This window comes from Aethalodelphis obliquidens, unplaced genomic scaffold (assembly GCF_003676395.1).
Source record: "Aethalodelphis obliquidens isolate GAN/ISIS:26980383/991018 unplaced genomic scaffold, ASM367639v1 scaffold100, whole genome shotgun sequence".
Lineage (NCBI taxonomy): Eukaryota > Metazoa > Chordata > Mammalia > Artiodactyla > Delphinidae > Aethalodelphis > Aethalodelphis obliquidens.
In genome coordinates, this window is record NW_020838044.1 from 1,266,837 (window position 1) to 1,283,060 (window position 16,224).

The 16,224-nt window shown below is 42.2% G+C and overlaps 1 protein-coding gene across 1 annotated transcript in view; it reads left to right on the forward strand.

Annotated features, from left to right (window-relative positions):
* Positions 1–1,450: 1,450 nt before the first annotated feature.
* FNDC7 (fibronectin type III domain containing 7) overlaps positions 1,451–16,224 on the forward strand; it is a 30,116-nt gene continuing 15,342 nt past the window's right edge. Inside the window, exons 1-8 of the mRNA XM_027096279.1 lie at positions 1,451–4,406; positions 4,909–4,927; positions 8,709–8,963; positions 10,085–10,345; positions 12,331–12,588; positions 13,219–13,473; positions 15,118–15,375; positions 15,935–16,189. Coding sequence (XP_026952080.1) covers positions 4,344–4,406; positions 4,909–4,927; positions 8,709–8,963; positions 10,085–10,345; positions 12,331–12,588; positions 13,219–13,473; positions 15,118–15,375; positions 15,935–16,189 — 1,624 coding nt within the window. The 5' untranslated portion in view covers positions 1,451–4,343. The remainder of the gene's footprint in view (positions 4,407–4,908; positions 4,928–8,708; positions 8,964–10,084; positions 10,346–12,330; positions 12,589–13,218; positions 13,474–15,117; positions 15,376–15,934; positions 16,190–16,224) is intronic.

Genomic DNA, 16,224 nt, shown 5'->3' on the forward strand with positions numbered 1-16,224 from the left:
ATACTCACTTCACGTAGAGACTATCAAGTGGAAAGTCCCTATACTTGCTGCCTTCTCTTCCCCAAACTATAAGATTAGCTGCAGTCACCTCTATCCCATTTTCCTCCTTACTTCTCTCTATCCTTCTGTTAAATGTTGCAAATTCTGCCCTAAGCTTATGCCTTATGCTTATACCTTATTCGTTCATTGGTGTGGCAGAGACTGCCCACTGTTAAGTCTCCATTCTTCCCTTCTTCCATAGCAATAGAATTTTTTGACTGTGTATGCCTTTTTTTTTTTTCCTTTCAGCTCAGTTGACATAGCCATGAGACCAACTTCTGACCAACAGGATGTAAGTGGCCGAAGGAACCTTTCTTAAGAGCTTACTGGCATATAGTTCATCTTTTCCCTCTCCCCTTACTGAATTCTGCTGCTTAGAAATTTGATATGATACCTGGAGCTTTATCTTGGATCAATAAAAAGAAGGCCTCATTCTAGAGATGAGCAACTAAAGAATTGAAAGGAGCCTGGGTCTCTGACTCCATGGACTAGAATTGCCATACACTCCTGGATGCTCTGCTCCAATATTTTATATCAGAAAGAAACTTCCGTTTAAGCCACTTTCTTTACAGGTTTTCTGTCACTCTCAGCGAAACAAATCCTAGCGTTACAGATTTGAAATCTGGAATTGTATACTAAGTAACAAAAACTAAAATATTTAACATTAGCTTAGTAAAGGAGGTTAGATGTCAAGAAACATGGACACAGGTATTGTGGGTTAGAAAGCTGATGACTTGTTATACAGCATCCTAACATTTTCTCTCTCTTTCATTCCAACCCCTTGTCTTTATCTTTTTTTTTTAACCTTTTTTTAAAAGTTTATTTATTTTTGGCTGAGTTGGGTCTTCGTTGCTGCGCGTGGGCTTTCTCTAGTTGCAGTGAGTGGCGGCTGCTCTACATTGCGGTGCGCGGGCTTCTCATCGCTGTGGCTTCTCTTGTTGCAGAGCACGGGCTCTAGGCGCGCGGGCTTCGGTAGTTGTGGCTCACAGGCTCCAGAGCGCAGGCTCAGTAGTTGTGGCGCACGGGCTTAGTTGCTCCACGGCATGTGGGATCTTCCCGGACCAGGGATCAAACCCGTGACACCTGCATTAGCAGGCGGACACCCAACCACTGCGCCATCAGGGACGTTCTTGTCTTTTATTTTTCAGCCCTTCTCTTGGACTTTGGATGATTGACTAATCTTGATTCTCCTCGTATTACCCCATTAGTACACTAAGAATGTTTAAACAGACTCACTCTTATTATTTTTTAAAAAATTTTAAACTTGATTTTTTAAATTTATTTATTTATTTTTTGGCCACGCCGTGCAGTTTGCAGGATCTTAGTTCCCCAACCAGGGATTGAACTTGGTCCCGGCAGTGAAAGCACTGAGTCCTAACCACTGACTGGACCACCAGGGAATTCCCTAAACAGACTCACTCTTATAACTGCTTCACCTCTTCATCGTCTTAGCTCCGTACCCCTCAGGACCAAAACTCAAGCATTTACTGCTTTGCAGAGTCCCATTCCTGAAAAGAGAATTTCAGACAGTTGGTAAGCTTAGTAATTCAAAATTTTAAAGTAAATTTATATTACAAAACAACTGCTTTATATGCATTATTTCTCCATGGAACGGCTCAGCAATAAAACATAACCTGTTTGACAGCAACTAAGAAGTTGACATTAGCCAGAAATCAGTTGCTAACATAAAATCATTGTCCTTCCAGATCATTGTTTCTCCCTTTTCCCTGAACCTCCCAGCTCCTCTAAGGTTCATGTCATCAGATTATACCATCCATTATCCCTCAGTTGTTCATGTCATTCACAGACCTCAAAAGATACTCCCCTAGTATTTTAATCCTTAGAGTTTAACAAACGTCTCAATACCTCTTTCCTCACTACTGTTAGAATTCTTAGTAATTCCAATACCCACTGAACAATCTTTCCAATTCTCGGGACTCTCAATTTCTTGATCGCCTGACTTCCAATGATGTTTTTCTTCCACCTGACCTAGCTGCCATTTCCCATGGTTACATCCTAGAACTGGCCCATCATCAATAACTGAAACTTCTCCGGAGTTTCCATTTCAAACATCCCATTCTCTACTCACCAACTCCTCCATTTTCTGCTTACTTCCCTCTCATATCCTTTCCGACAATTCTTTAACTCCACTGGGTTCTCCAGCCTATTGCTCCTGCTGACTTTTCACTCTGCATTGCAGTCCCCCCTGCCTCCGTGGTAGTGAGACAGGGCAGCAAGCCTCACTTCCTTGCCCACCCAGCTTAGTTTCCACAGTCCAATGTTATAAATCACTTCCTTGTAAACACTCTCAATTCCCTTGCTGCAGTCTCTCTCCATCATACTTGTCTAGTAATACCCTAGTCCTACTTAAATACAACTCTCAGCCCACTCTGTGCCTGCACATGACCAGAAAAAATACACAATCATGCTGACTGGCATCTCTTTGAATTCATGACCATAAACCTCTGGAACTCTGGGTTTGTGTGAACCTGAGAGTGGGGCCTCCTTAAAATTTTGCTCCCTAGGTGCCTCTCTAGTCTCACCCTCCCCCGACCCTGGTAGATGCCATAGTGCACCATTCAGCTCTCCCCTTCTGAAATCAGGCAAGGTGAAACTATATTTGTTGATCTCCCAGTCTTCAGATGTGGGCACCCCAGGGAAGAGGGTGTGACTTTGAGCAAGGCAGCTCTTAGCTAAGGGCAAGCCTGAGAAAGACTCAGCTAAACTCAGCTAGCCCTTCCTCTCCCCTCTGTCTGGCATGTTCTTTTCCTAGGTTTCCAAGGGACTCATCCTCACTTCCCTGATGCCCATGCTCAAGCACCTCATTGCTGGAGAAGTCCTCTCCGACCATGGTACACAAACTAAACTCTATCCCTCAATATTCTCTCCTGTTACTCTGCTTTATTTTTCTTCATAACATTTAGCAACACCTGACATTAGATAGTTCTAACGTTAGCTGCTTCTTTTGGCCTTCCTCTGCTAGAGTGTGTGTTCCATGAGCACAGAGTTCTGGTTTGCTTATGTTTATATCCCCAGTGTCCAGAACAATGCCTGGTATACAGTAGGTACTCCATATATACTTGTTAAATGCACAAATGAAAATACCTTGAATTCATAGTAGTCAACTCATAGAAGACAGAGTGGTTTAGTAGAAGGATCTTAGAGCGCTGAGACTGATTTTTTTAAACAACTTCAGTGGTGTAAAACTGACATACCATAAACTGCACATATTTATAATATAAACTCAATGTTTTGACATATGTATACACACATGAAACCATTACAATAATTCAGATAATGAACAAATGCTTCCTCCCCACTTTTGTAATCCCTTTTGTAAATGGCAGGGAGGTACTGGGGATGGATGGATTTAATGTGCTCATTAAGGACCTCCCATTGTCTTTCTCAGCACAGGGACATGCTGCTGCCCTTTCCCTTTCTTTCTTCCTTTCCCCCTCCCTCCCTCCCTTCCTCCCTTCCTTCCTTCCTTCCTTCCTTCCTGCCTTCCTTCCTTTCTTGAATGTAACTGACACATAACACTGTCAAGTTTGAGGCATAAGTTTGAGGTGCACAAGTGTTACTTTGATACATTTATATATTGCAATATGATTACTACAGTAGCATTAGCTAACATCTCTATCGCATCACATAATTACCATTTCTTTTTTGTGTTGAGAACAGTTAAGATTTAGTCTCTTAGCAACTTTGAAGTTTACAGTACGTTATTGTTAACTATAATCACTATGTGGTACATTAGATTCCCAGAACTTCTTATCTACTAGTTTTAAGTTTCTACCCTTAAACAACATGTCCCCAATCCCTCCACACCAGCCGACAGCAGAACCAATCACTTTGTACTGAAACAACAATAAGAACAACAAATAAAGGTGAAAAAGAAAAAATAAAACTGGTCAGGATCCCCAAGTTTAAAAGAATCATTTCACTATGTCAATAATTTCTATACAGCTTCATAAAGTTTTTATCTAGAAAAGAATTTTTAATAGAAAAGGGGAGCATTCTACACATCACCTTGAAACCCATGTTACAGTAGCATTTTGACCCGCTTGGCATAGCTTTCTTCCACTCTCTTCTTTTTTTTCAGTCTTTGCAATACCTGTACCTGCCAGTCTCCAGGTGCCCCTAGTTACAGGTCAGCTCCACACAGAAGGGGAGGAGCTACTTCCCGGGGTCTGTTCCCAGAATCACAGCCCCACATCCCAGCGACAAACAGTGCTGCCCACCCGGGGACCAAAGAGGACCCTGCCCACTTTGTTGTGTGCCATGTGAGTGCTCAGTCCAACAGGATGGCTGGTGGACAGGTGAAATGTTTGTCTGTGATTGGATTCAGTCTTATCTGCCTTAAAATTGTGAGTTCACCATTCCGACCTACCTGCAACTATTTAGGGGGAAAAAAAGATACATTCAATATCTTTCTCTTTTTTTGAGGGCTTCAGGGGTGGGGAGATGGAAATCAAAATACTTTGGAGGCATACCATGATTGTATATGTTTGTGCGTTTGAAATTTAATGCAATTTACTAGTGAAAGAAAACAAGGATATCATTATGTTTTAAGAACAAAGATTTCTGAAAAATCCATCAGCAGCTACTGACTTAGTTCAATAGGCAGATTCAGGGAGAAAAATGAAACAGTAATGTGATCTCTCTCCATCCTCTCAATTTTATTTAGGATTGTGGTAGATCTGAGTGTTGAAAATAATTTGTGCAAATACAGTGTGTGGATTGGAAGATTGCTCACACTATGTATAAACATGTTGTGCTAAGTATATTACTGCTCTGACTTAGGTTTTACATTTCCCCAAATGATGTTTTTCTTTATGGTTCTAATATTCTAAACTTTCCTTTTTTCAGGTTGCTTCAACAAAAACAGGTAACATTCTCTGAAATGCAAGTTTACCCTCCCCGTATTTGATTTTAATTTCCATTGTTAATTCCTGGGCTATCCTGAAATATAAAGGCTATACCAGGAAAAATATTCAACATTTTCTGAGCACTCACACTGTGAGTGTAACTGGTAAGACAAATACATGGATCAAAATTTAAAGATACATCCTCATAAGATATTCTTCTTGAGTCCTGAGATGTATAGAGTCATGCAGTCATAGATTTTTCTCAAACATGGTTAACCATCAGTAAAGTATTACAATGATCATCATTCCAGTCAAAGAAACAAAATTTTAGTGAAGAGCCTAATTTGTCTTCTAAGGAATCAGAGGAGAAAACTAGAAACAGTTTTGATCAAAATTCTCTAATAAAAGATGCTCTAATAAAAGAGTCTCTAATAAAAAGATTAGATTCTCTAATAAAAAAGATTTTATACTTCTAATATTGCATCCTTAAAATATAGACAATGAAAACCCAGAGCTGGAAAAAGGCTTTCTTTTAAGAGATTTTATCACCATTTTTCTTGAATAAATGACTGAAGGCGAGGATAATTTCTCTACAGGCCTCTGCTGGCTCATACATTCTAGAAATTTAAGTCCCTAGAATGGAAACTTATGTTCAATGGAATTTAGATTAACTGAAGGAACCATATAATATTAATTATATCACCAATAAACTCTCTTAGTAATTCAGCACAAATAAGAACAAATATTATTTATTATTTTGTATATACCACAGAAAAGGAAATGTAAATAAGGCAATTAAAATGTTTGATATAGATTTTTGGCTGAGCCATAAAATCCGTGCTTATATAATAGGTTTTTAAAAATTATTATTTCATGCTTTATTCTTACTCACTTATTCTTGAGACACCTTCAGGATTGACCAGGAAGCTGTGAGAAGGACTATTTAGCCATAAACAAAGTGATTTTTAAAAAATCAGTGGCCCTTCGATTGGATAAAATCCAGTTCTGCTGTCTCTTAGAGGGTCCCAGGACCACAGGACACACTGAGCCCTCAGAACAGGCCTCTTTTTAGTCCCACGTTATCCACACTATTTGAGAAAAAGAAAGGGGCAGACTGATGTACCGGTGAGGCTGTTAATTGATCCATCCTGTCTTTTCAATAGACGTGATGTGTTTTATTGATACTGTATAGGAGGTTTCATTTGGGGTGTGTGTATTCTGATTCTTTTTGGGCTCTGGCATCTGCTGTTTATCTGTGTCTGGCCACTGGGGCCACGTGGGCTAATTTAGATCTCTGAGTTGGTAGAATGCACAGATGCTGTGACTCAAAAGGTTTCATTTTTGACTAATCAGAGTGGTTGATTGCAAATCTAGGGAATAAATTTTTCTCTTTCATCAGTGCAGTAAGCGGGCCAAATACAGAACAAAGAAAGAGTGAAGAAGTGCTGCTAATTTATGGAGACTTACACGTCCTGCTCAATCTTCTCATCTCCTTAAGGGAAACATAGTACAGAGGTGTTGATCTTTTTTCATTGCTGTTACTGGTCAGATCCTGCTCTAGAACCATGTGTAAACAGGCAATCTGTCTCTCCAGCCTGTGCTTACCCCAGAATCTCCATAATCCCACCTTCCCTGGCAGCAACCCCTCCATGGCAGTGCCATGCAGTCTGGCTTTTCCAAACCCCAAAATTGCTCGTCGTGGTTCACACACACACACACAAACACACACACTAACCCTTCCTAACTTTCAATGTGCCCTTACATTCACTATTTTACTTAATCTTTACCATCTTAATATGTAAGTATTTTACATTTCAAAGTAAACTCAAAGATGTAGGAATTATTAATATTCCATATACTCAAGGAAGAAAACTGAGACTAGAAGAGGTTAAATCACTTGTACGTGTTCACAGACAGAAGTAAATGGCAGAGCCAGGGCTCAAACCCAGCATTCTGAAATCCAAAGCCTTTGCTATTTTCCCATCATGAAACCCCGCGTTTCATCCTGCTGATACTGGCTTCATGTACTACTATGCTGGGCAAATGTGCCCTTCCCAGCTCAATTCAATACGACAAATTTTGTGGAGTCCTCAGGCCCCTTGACAGGCCTGTGGGGAGATAGCCGGTGTCATGCCAGCCTTTTAGATGCCTTTCAAACCACCATGAAGGCACTGTCACAACAATGTCTAGTTTGGTTGTCATTTATCCAGGAAATTAGTCCATTCCAATGAGCAGGACCAGCTAACAGGAGATAAGATGAACAATGGGGACAAAGGAAGCAGCAGGGATTGAGAGACACCGCAAAGTTAGAGGAAAGAAGGTATTAACAGAGAACAAATAACTGGGGGAGCAGAAAAGGGATGAGTGTGTAGGAGGGATAAATGTGAGACCCCTGCGGGGGCTTTCTATCCTACAACAGGGAGGGGACATAGGCGCTTCCCGCAGAGTCAGCTTCTGCTGGCAAATGGCTAAGATGAGCCCCTGCAACTTTTCCCCAGCATTTATAACCATCACAGTTTTCTTTTGATGGCAAAGGAGACAGTCCTGGGTGATGTTCAAGGAACGTCTGGCCAGTGCACAGTGGACTCTTTGTTCATTCTTGCAGCGTGGTTATTTCTGAGACGCTGCCAAAGCCAACTTTCTGGGCTATGGGTACAGAAAGAGAAGTTGTCTGTATCACGTTTTGCAGGTTAGGGTCTGTTGGAGGGAGGGAGTTGATACTGGCAAATCACACATTTGGACGGTATTTACTTCTCCTCTTTGCCCTAGAGTTTTGTTTTGCACTTTAGTTTTGAACTTGGCATATAGTGATTTTACCCAGCAAATGCAGTACAATAAATATAAAAGACCAGTTGCCAGCTCCAAACCTAAAACCCGGATATTTTTGTTTGACCTTTTCTTCTACTTGGACCTCCTACACCCAGGGCATTTTTGAGTCCGTGGAGTTTTGCAGAGTAGTAAATCTGATTACCACGTTGCATCTTCTACCCCATGCCTAAAGTATAGGAATGCCTTGTGTAAACTCATGACATAAGCATTCACGGCCTCCTGGCAAACCATGGCCAGGCCTAGGTGAGGAGGGACCCCGGCATCTCATTCTTAGGCTGGGGCAGATGTTTTGATAGAGAAGGAGAGAATAAAGTTTATTTTTATCTTATATAGAAGAATCTGAAAATTGTTACACTCTGATAATATTAAAGACAGTATGCTCAATTATGAAGCAAAGAACTCAATTCTCCCCCTTTCTCCATTAGATTAAATGCCACTTGGAAAATGTGCAAAGTGCGTGGGTGGAAATCACAGCCTCGACAGAGGTGGGGTATGAAGGTGGACCCTTGCTGGAGACGTCGCATAGAGGTGGGGCAGGGAGGGGAGGCCCGTGACAAAGCATGCCTGGGGATTCATAGAAGCCAGACTGGATTAGCCTCCAGAATGGGAGCCCTCAGTTTCTCTCTCCCTCCCCTCAGAGTTCTTCTCCCAAATCACTCCCTACTCTTAGTTAACTCTTTTAAAAGTACAAAAAGTGCAAATTATCCCAGAGGCAACTGGGAAAAACCTCTTTGAAGTCCCATTCCTGAATGGGAGGTTTGAGCTTTCTTGCTCTCTTCTGGAGAGTAGCTTTTCCTTTCTTTTCCTCTGTTTTTTTTGTTTGTTTGTTTGTTTGTTTCTTAATCTGGAAAACAAGGGCAAGGTTTATGTCTGAAGGATGACATGAGAATGACTTAGTTTGAAAGTAAAATGATGAAAGAAGTAATCCTTACAGGTACCCTAGCTAATGTACACCTTCAAAATCTCTTTCAGCTCCCAAAATACCCACTATCGATCAGGCGTATTCAAAACTCAGCAACAGTATCACTGTGGAATGGGCTACAGTGCCAGGGGCCACCGGTTACCTCCTCACGGCCAGAGACGGGAACGCTGTCATTGAAACCGTGGTGGCCAGTTCCCCAGGCACTGTGACGGGCCTGAAGGCTGCAACCTTGTACCAAATCACCATCAGATCCATCAGTCCTGCTGGGAGAAGCCAGGCATCGCCTCCAAAGCAGGCAAAGACAGGTAGCTGGTTGCTCATCCTCTGTTGAGCAATTGCTTGTGACCTGGATCAATTATACTGAGGATGCAAATGCATGATGTAATTCTGTGTCATGTGAATGTCTATGATTCAAGGCTCAGAAGTGAAAGCCACCAAGTGACTTTTTTTTTGGAATTCAAATGTCTGTGGAGGAGGTGGTATGTAAATTCCAGATGCTTTGGAAAATAAAACCCATTTCTGAGTATCTTTAAAAGCATCCGTGCTTTTAAATCTCTGAAAAAGGGATTTCTGTTTCATTTTGTTTGTTTGTTTGTTTTATAAATTTATTTATTTATTTTTGGCTGCATTGAGTCTTTATTGCTGTGTGCGGGCTTTCTCTAGTTGTGGAGAGTGTCGGCTACTCTTCGTTGCGGTGCGCAGGCTTCTCATTGCAGAGCATGGGCACTAGCATGTGCGGGCTTCAGTAGTTGTGGCACACGGTCTCAGTAGTTGTGGCTCGTGGGCTCTAGAGTGCACTCTCAGTAGTTGTGGCACACGGGCTTAGTTGCTCCGCAGCATGTGTGATCTTCCCGGACCAGGGATCGAACCCGTGTCCCCTGAATTGGCAGGTGGATTCTCAACCACTGCACCACTAGGGAAGCCCAGGGATTTCTGTTTTTAACCTCAATTATCAATAAAGACCATGTGGAATAAAGAACACATAGAAGTGATTTTGCTGCACTTTGACTTGTTGGAAATAAAACCATTTAGAGTTTGTCATCAGCATGACTTAAATTGATTTGATAAAGTTGTACCTCAGCATATTTCTGAAAGGTTGCGTGCATGTTAAAATAGTATAAACTATCATTCCCCCCATTGATTTATATTATGATTACAGGGAGGTTTTATCTAATTTCTTACCAACTTCCAGTTGAAGGTATGCCTAATATTAGAATTTCTCTGTTCCCCCTTCCTCTGCTGAGTCATCTGTAATTAATACACATTTAAATACCAATTGTTTAATGGAACTCTTTCATGAATCCTATTGCAAAGTAAATAATTTTTTCATAATATGGATAATCAGCCTCAAATTACCTATTCCTAAATTTGAATTAGCCTCTCTTGCACTTTCGTAACACAAATGCACAGGTTTTTGTCTTTGTAGTGCTGGCTGCACCAATTCTACAAGTAAGCTCTCCAAGTCCAGACTCTATTCTTGTGCAGTGGGAAACCGTATATATGGCAACTGGATTTTCTGTGTCCATTATGCGAGCTAATGGTTTGGGGAGAATATGGAAAGAAAATACCACCAACACCTCCTTGACATTCACCAGTTTAGACGCTGGGACTCTCTACACCATAAAGGCCTATGCGTGGAATGCCAGCGGAACACCTGGGGATGACTCCACCTGCAATCAGAGAACAGGTAAGGACTTTGCAGCTCAGTCCCAACCTTCTCCTTTTTGATTAATGAGAAGGGCTGTGCATTGCAGTCACTGAGAGCAGCGTTAAGTGATAAGTACAGAGCAGCTGGCAGCAGCTATTTAAATTTATTATGAGCTTATTTATAGTGTCTTGATAATTCCTCCTCGGTGGCTTCCCTGGTGGCGCAGTGGTTGAGAGTCCGCCTGTCGATGCAGGGGACACGGGTTCGTGCCCCGGTCCGGGAAGATCCCACATGCCGTGGAGCGGCTGGGTCCGTGAGCCATGGCCGCTGAGCCTGCTTGTCCGGAGCCTGTGCTCTGCAACCGGAGGGGCCACAACAGTGAGAGGCCCGCTACCGCAAAAAAAAAAAAGAAAAGAAAAGAAATGCTGCTCAGAGCGCACAGAGCATGTGGCACCACCCACCCAGAGCCAACTTATTTTCAGCTTACATGTTCAATATCACACAGTAGGAGATAATTCTTATTAGGTTTACCAGTCACCTCTTGTCCCTTCATAGGTTCAGACCAGGAGTAGAGACAAAAAAAACTGGGCCAAACAAGAATTTATTCAGCAGACATTTAATGAGTGTGTCCCCACTTTCAGCTGGCATTGCTCTAGAGGCACAGCAACAAAAAAAACAAACTTCCTGTTATGGTACTTTGTGCTGTGGTGGGAATCAATATTTCAGATATATTTCCCAAAGTCCTCAGTTTGGGCCTGAGGTTAACGAGGGGCTTCCCACCACCTCTCCTCCAGCTATAGGCTGAGAAGCTGATGCATGGTGTGTGTTCTCACAATCCCCAGTGCAGGGATACCTGACCGGGGGCATCCTACTACATGATAACTAGATGCCCAAACTGAGCTGCTGCTCTGAGCCAAAAGAATGAGATGGAGAGAGAGGGAAGGAGAGAGATTTTCCCTTCTCCTGAGGCAGAGTGAGTCATCCTCTGACAATATGGCCTAGTAGATGCCGGACTCACCAACCAGATTAGCTGTTTCATCTCTTGGGGAGGACCAAGGATAAAGTGGAAAGAAACCAGGAATGTTCTCTCCAACAGTTCCTACTTTGGAGGGGAGTGGAAGCCCCATTGTCTATAGGCCAAAGCAGAAATGTAGGGAGAAGTGAAGGGTTTGCCTTTTATATTACTTCTCCAGGTAGAAATCAGAGCAAGGTGGCCCTAAGGTGATTCATGATGGGCCTGGTGAGTCAGGATGTCTGTGACAAACCAGTCTCTCTGGGCCTCTTCCAAGACATTCACTCATTCTTTCTCTCCACAAACATTTATTGAGGGCCTCAAGGTTTTTTAGGCGGATAAGCCTGATGAAAGGAAGGCATATTTCTAAGAATGCAGAGGAAATCGTTTTGGAGATGCTAAAAAACTGCCTTCCTGTGTGACCATCACACTTGATACTTTCCTTTTTTCCCTTTGATTTAGAATAGAAAGTCTTCTCTTCTGTAAACAGCTGTGACCTAAAAGCTCTTACATGTCTTAGCATGTGTCAAAAGTAAAGAAGAAATGTTGTTGAAACTAATCTGTTTAACTTTATCAATCTATAAGAGAATATTTGACCTACCACTTGATAACATACCCACATGGCCCTCTTAGCCCTTCACATTTATAATTTCATTTAATTATTTCTATCACTTATCAAATTGTGCATTCACTCATTCATTTATTCAAGATATTTATTTAGTACCTCTATGTGCTAGGATCTGTTTTACAGATGAGAAAAATAAATGAATAAATAACAAAAAGATTAAATAACATGGCCTAAGTCATATAGCTAGTTATGAGTTTGCATAGTTAATGGGAGATGTGTTACCAGTTCTCAGGTACCCTAAATCCCAATTTTATGCTTTGTACACTTGCAAGTATCACATGATTGGAGTACTCCATCCTCCAAGCTCTGCAATATTGTTAGGTCAAATCTTACTTGGGTTCTTGAGGTTACTGCAAAAATCTTAATTGTTTCTCAAAAATGTAGGTCCTCGTGCTCCTGCCAACATTCAAGTCTCTTTTGATAGTGGTTCTCTGAAGGCATATGTTTCATGGGCACCGACAGAAGGAGCTTTCAACTATACCGTGATGGCTTTGAGTGACTCTTCCAGGCTGAGCTGTAGTACGACTTTCAGTTCCTGCACCATCTCCTCTCTCCAGTGTGGAACCGAGTACCTGATATCAGTTTTAGCAGCTAATGATGCCGGATCTAGCAGATCAATTTCAGCAGTGGCCCTGAGAACTGGTATGTAAACAAGAGTGAGATCACTGGGGGGTTGGTAAGCCAAAGTGACTACCATTAGGGAAACAAATAATCACATGACAATGTTCCAGAACACTCTAGAACAAGCAAAAATGAAAGCCTGGTCTAAATGAAAGTGTTGAGTTGGACTTTCTGATGAGTTTGAATAATGTTGATAGTGAAACCAGATCTCGTGCATTGGAAAAAACACTGAAAATTAGGAAACCTGGTTCCTATTCCAGATCTTTCACTAATTAGTTTATTTCTTTTGCATTTGTAAAGTTGTAAATATTCTAGGATCCAGTTTGAGTGATACACAACTCTAGCTGTGCAGTACAGATAGTGGTCTCTTATTTACATCATGTTTCACAGACCTAGGCCTGGTAGGAGCTATTTTTTTAAGATAAAGATGGAATGTCTATAGTTTGGAATATGTGTTTAGATATCTTCCCACTTTCATTCTCATCAAAGAGATAAAGACATACATATGTGGAGGTCTATGCTTCAATTTAGAAATATCTGTGTGTTTTGGGGATGAGAACTAACATTTAGTGAAGAACTACTTGCATAGAAAGATGCAAAGAAAATCTCTTGCAGTACTCTCACAACTGTTTATTATTTATCATTTCCTAGTTGCTTGTGCACCTGGAAGGGTGACAATCCAAGAAGATCCCCCTGGCCACCTGTCTGTGGTTTGGTCCAGCGTGCATCTGGGTGATTACTATGTGGCCTTTGTGAAGAATGACGATGGCTTGGAAGTACACTGCAACACCTCCCTCACCCAGTGCAATTTCTTATCTGAGTGTGGCTTCACTTACTTTATTAGTGTTTTTGCCTATAACAAGGCAGGACAGAGTCCTTTGGGTGATGTGTTTAATTATACCACAGGTGAGTTGCACTTGATGCTTGTAAAGGGAGTTGAGTTCTGAGTTCACTAAACTCAGCAGCAGAATGGATCATCCATTGCACTTATTGACTTACCTAGACCACCTGGGAGCCATTCTAGGGCCAAGAACGGAAAGTGAATCTCTTCTTTCACATCCTTTCCAGACTAGGGAATTTGGACTTCATGGACTCAAGTTTAATAAGAATGAAAGGTTTAGGAGTGAAAAGAAGGGAAATAATGTTGTTATTCAAGCTTGCTCTGAAAAGTTGAACCCTCCACCAAGATCTACTCGGTGTTCAGCCCTGTGCTGAAGGCTGAAGGGGAGGTGATCCTTAGGTCTCAGAGTTCACTCTTTCCGCAAGCCCAGAAAACAGGGATGCAATGGCAAAGATTCTACAAGGTGTGGAGGGCTTTGGAGTAGGACACCTGGGTTTAAGTCCTAACTTGACCACCGACTCATTTGCAAAATGGGAATAATGATGTCTACCTTGCTAAGTTCCTTAGTATCTGCTACTGCAAAATGGGACAAATAATAATGAGAACATGAATATGAAAAGGTCTTTGTATATGAGAAAAGCACAATGCAAATACTTTTATTAACATCATTATTATTTTTACTATCATTCTCCACTAGGCTTGGGTCTTCAAAGGGCAGGGATTGTGTTTTATTTATCTCTCATCCTGAATGCTTATCATAGTATGACTGGCATATGGGAGATGCTCGATTTTTAAAGAATGAATGGAGTGAGTGACAAAATTAATTAACTATATTGACAAACAAGAATAATATAATTATATAAATAATACTAGCTGGAATACATTTTTAATATTTATTTATTTGGTTGCACCTGGTCTTAGTTGCAGCAGGAGGGCTCCTTAGTTGTGGCATGTGAACTCTTAGTTGTGGCATTCTTGTGGAATCTAGTTCCCTGACCAGGGATCGAACCTAGGCCCCTACATTTTTACCAAGATGAAGGAATCAAGTAATTGGTGCTTTTGGAATTTAGAGTCAGAGGCTATCAATAAGGTCTCAAGAGCCCAGGAGGGTCTACCGGAGGGAGTGGCCTCTGGTAGAGGCCTTTAAGGATGGTGGAATGTAGGTGGGGCAAGAGCATTCCAGAGAAACTCCATGTGAGTTAGACACTTGTCAGAATTTGTCTGTGAGGTAGTATAGGGCCTCTTCTAAAATCTACTAATACAATGCTTCTTCCCCTCCTCCACCCCCTAGTTTTATCTAGTTTAGTGTCTGGAAAGACTGATAGGATCTAAAGTTAAACTAAACATGATTTTGTCAGGCAGAAGAAGGGAACCTCATTCCAGTAGCACGAACACAATCTTTGAGGCATAGGGAAATAAAAGCGCGTGTGGGAATTGAGGGGTCTGGTGAGGCAGGGGATGGGGAGGGGCAGCTGGACATATCGACTGGGTAGAGTTTGTAATAACCTTGAATGTCATGCATGGAGAATTTATCCTCTACGTAGTGGGTGTTAGGCCAGGATTGGAGTTGGACAGACCTGTAGGAGATTGTGGCAGTGACTTAGGAGGGTAGTGCAGAGGCTCTGGGCACAGAGACGCCAGGACTCAATGCCACTCTGACAGCATGGCTCCTGTACTGACCTCCGCTCTCCCTCTGTTCCTGCTCTCAGCCCCCTGTTGTCCTGGTGACATTAACCCTGTGTTGGTGTCCAGTGACAGAGTAGAGATCGTCTGGTCTCCTGTCCGTGGTGCCGAACTTTATGAAACCAAGGCTGTAGATGGGTTCAGCGTGGTTGAATGCAATGACACTGTTCCGGCTTGCACCCTTTCTGCTCTAGAGTGTGACACCAAGTACAACATCACGGTGTATTCCTTCAGTGAAGTCCGGGGCAGCAATACATCGTGTACTTCCCGATTTATAACCACAGGTATGATACAGGAAAGATTTCATTCATTGCTTCTGAACGGCTCCCCCCAGCTATGTCCCTCAGGAAGGGCATTCGGTAAAAAGGCTAACTGCCATTAGCCACCCTGTTGTGGTGACCCTGAGAGCCCCTGTCTTACTAAGGAGAGGCAGAAGAGAAGGTGGAAGAGGGAAAGAGGACAAAACGGAAATAGGAGACCATGGGGAGAGTGGAAGGTTTTGCTAGAGATTACCTCAGCCATTCACTTCCTCCTACCTTTGGGGCACCTGCCTGTATTCACACCATGAAGGTTAAGGCCACAAATGTTTGTCTTAATTACTTTCGCTATTGGAGTTCAAATGGCTCCTTAACATTTTCTAATTAGTCCGACGCTATGGGAACCCAATACCATATGTCAGTGTCAACAAGGTTTCCGCACAAAGGCTCTATGAATTTGCCCTATGTGCATGGTATGGTCGAAAGTAATGATCTCATATGGGGGGGAAAGGTCAGTTTTAGACCAAATGGCACGTGTGATATTTTTGATTCTGACTGTTTCAATTCATAATCTAAAATCTCTTAGCTCCTTGCAGTCCTGAAATCAAAAATGTTTCGAAGGATGCCTTTTCCATGATTAACGTGTACTGGCGATCCACTAATGATGAGGCCACTTACACGGTGACTGCCCAGGGAGAGAAAGGGCTGCACCGGTGCAGCAGCACGGGAGAGTCCTGCACCTTGTGGGGCTTGCCCTGCGGCTCAGTGTTCTCCGTCACTGCTGTGGCTGAAACACCAGCAGGACGGAGCCTGCCCAGCTACAGTGTGCCCTTAGAAACGGGTATGTAGCCACCACAGCCTGAACCTCAACTTCAA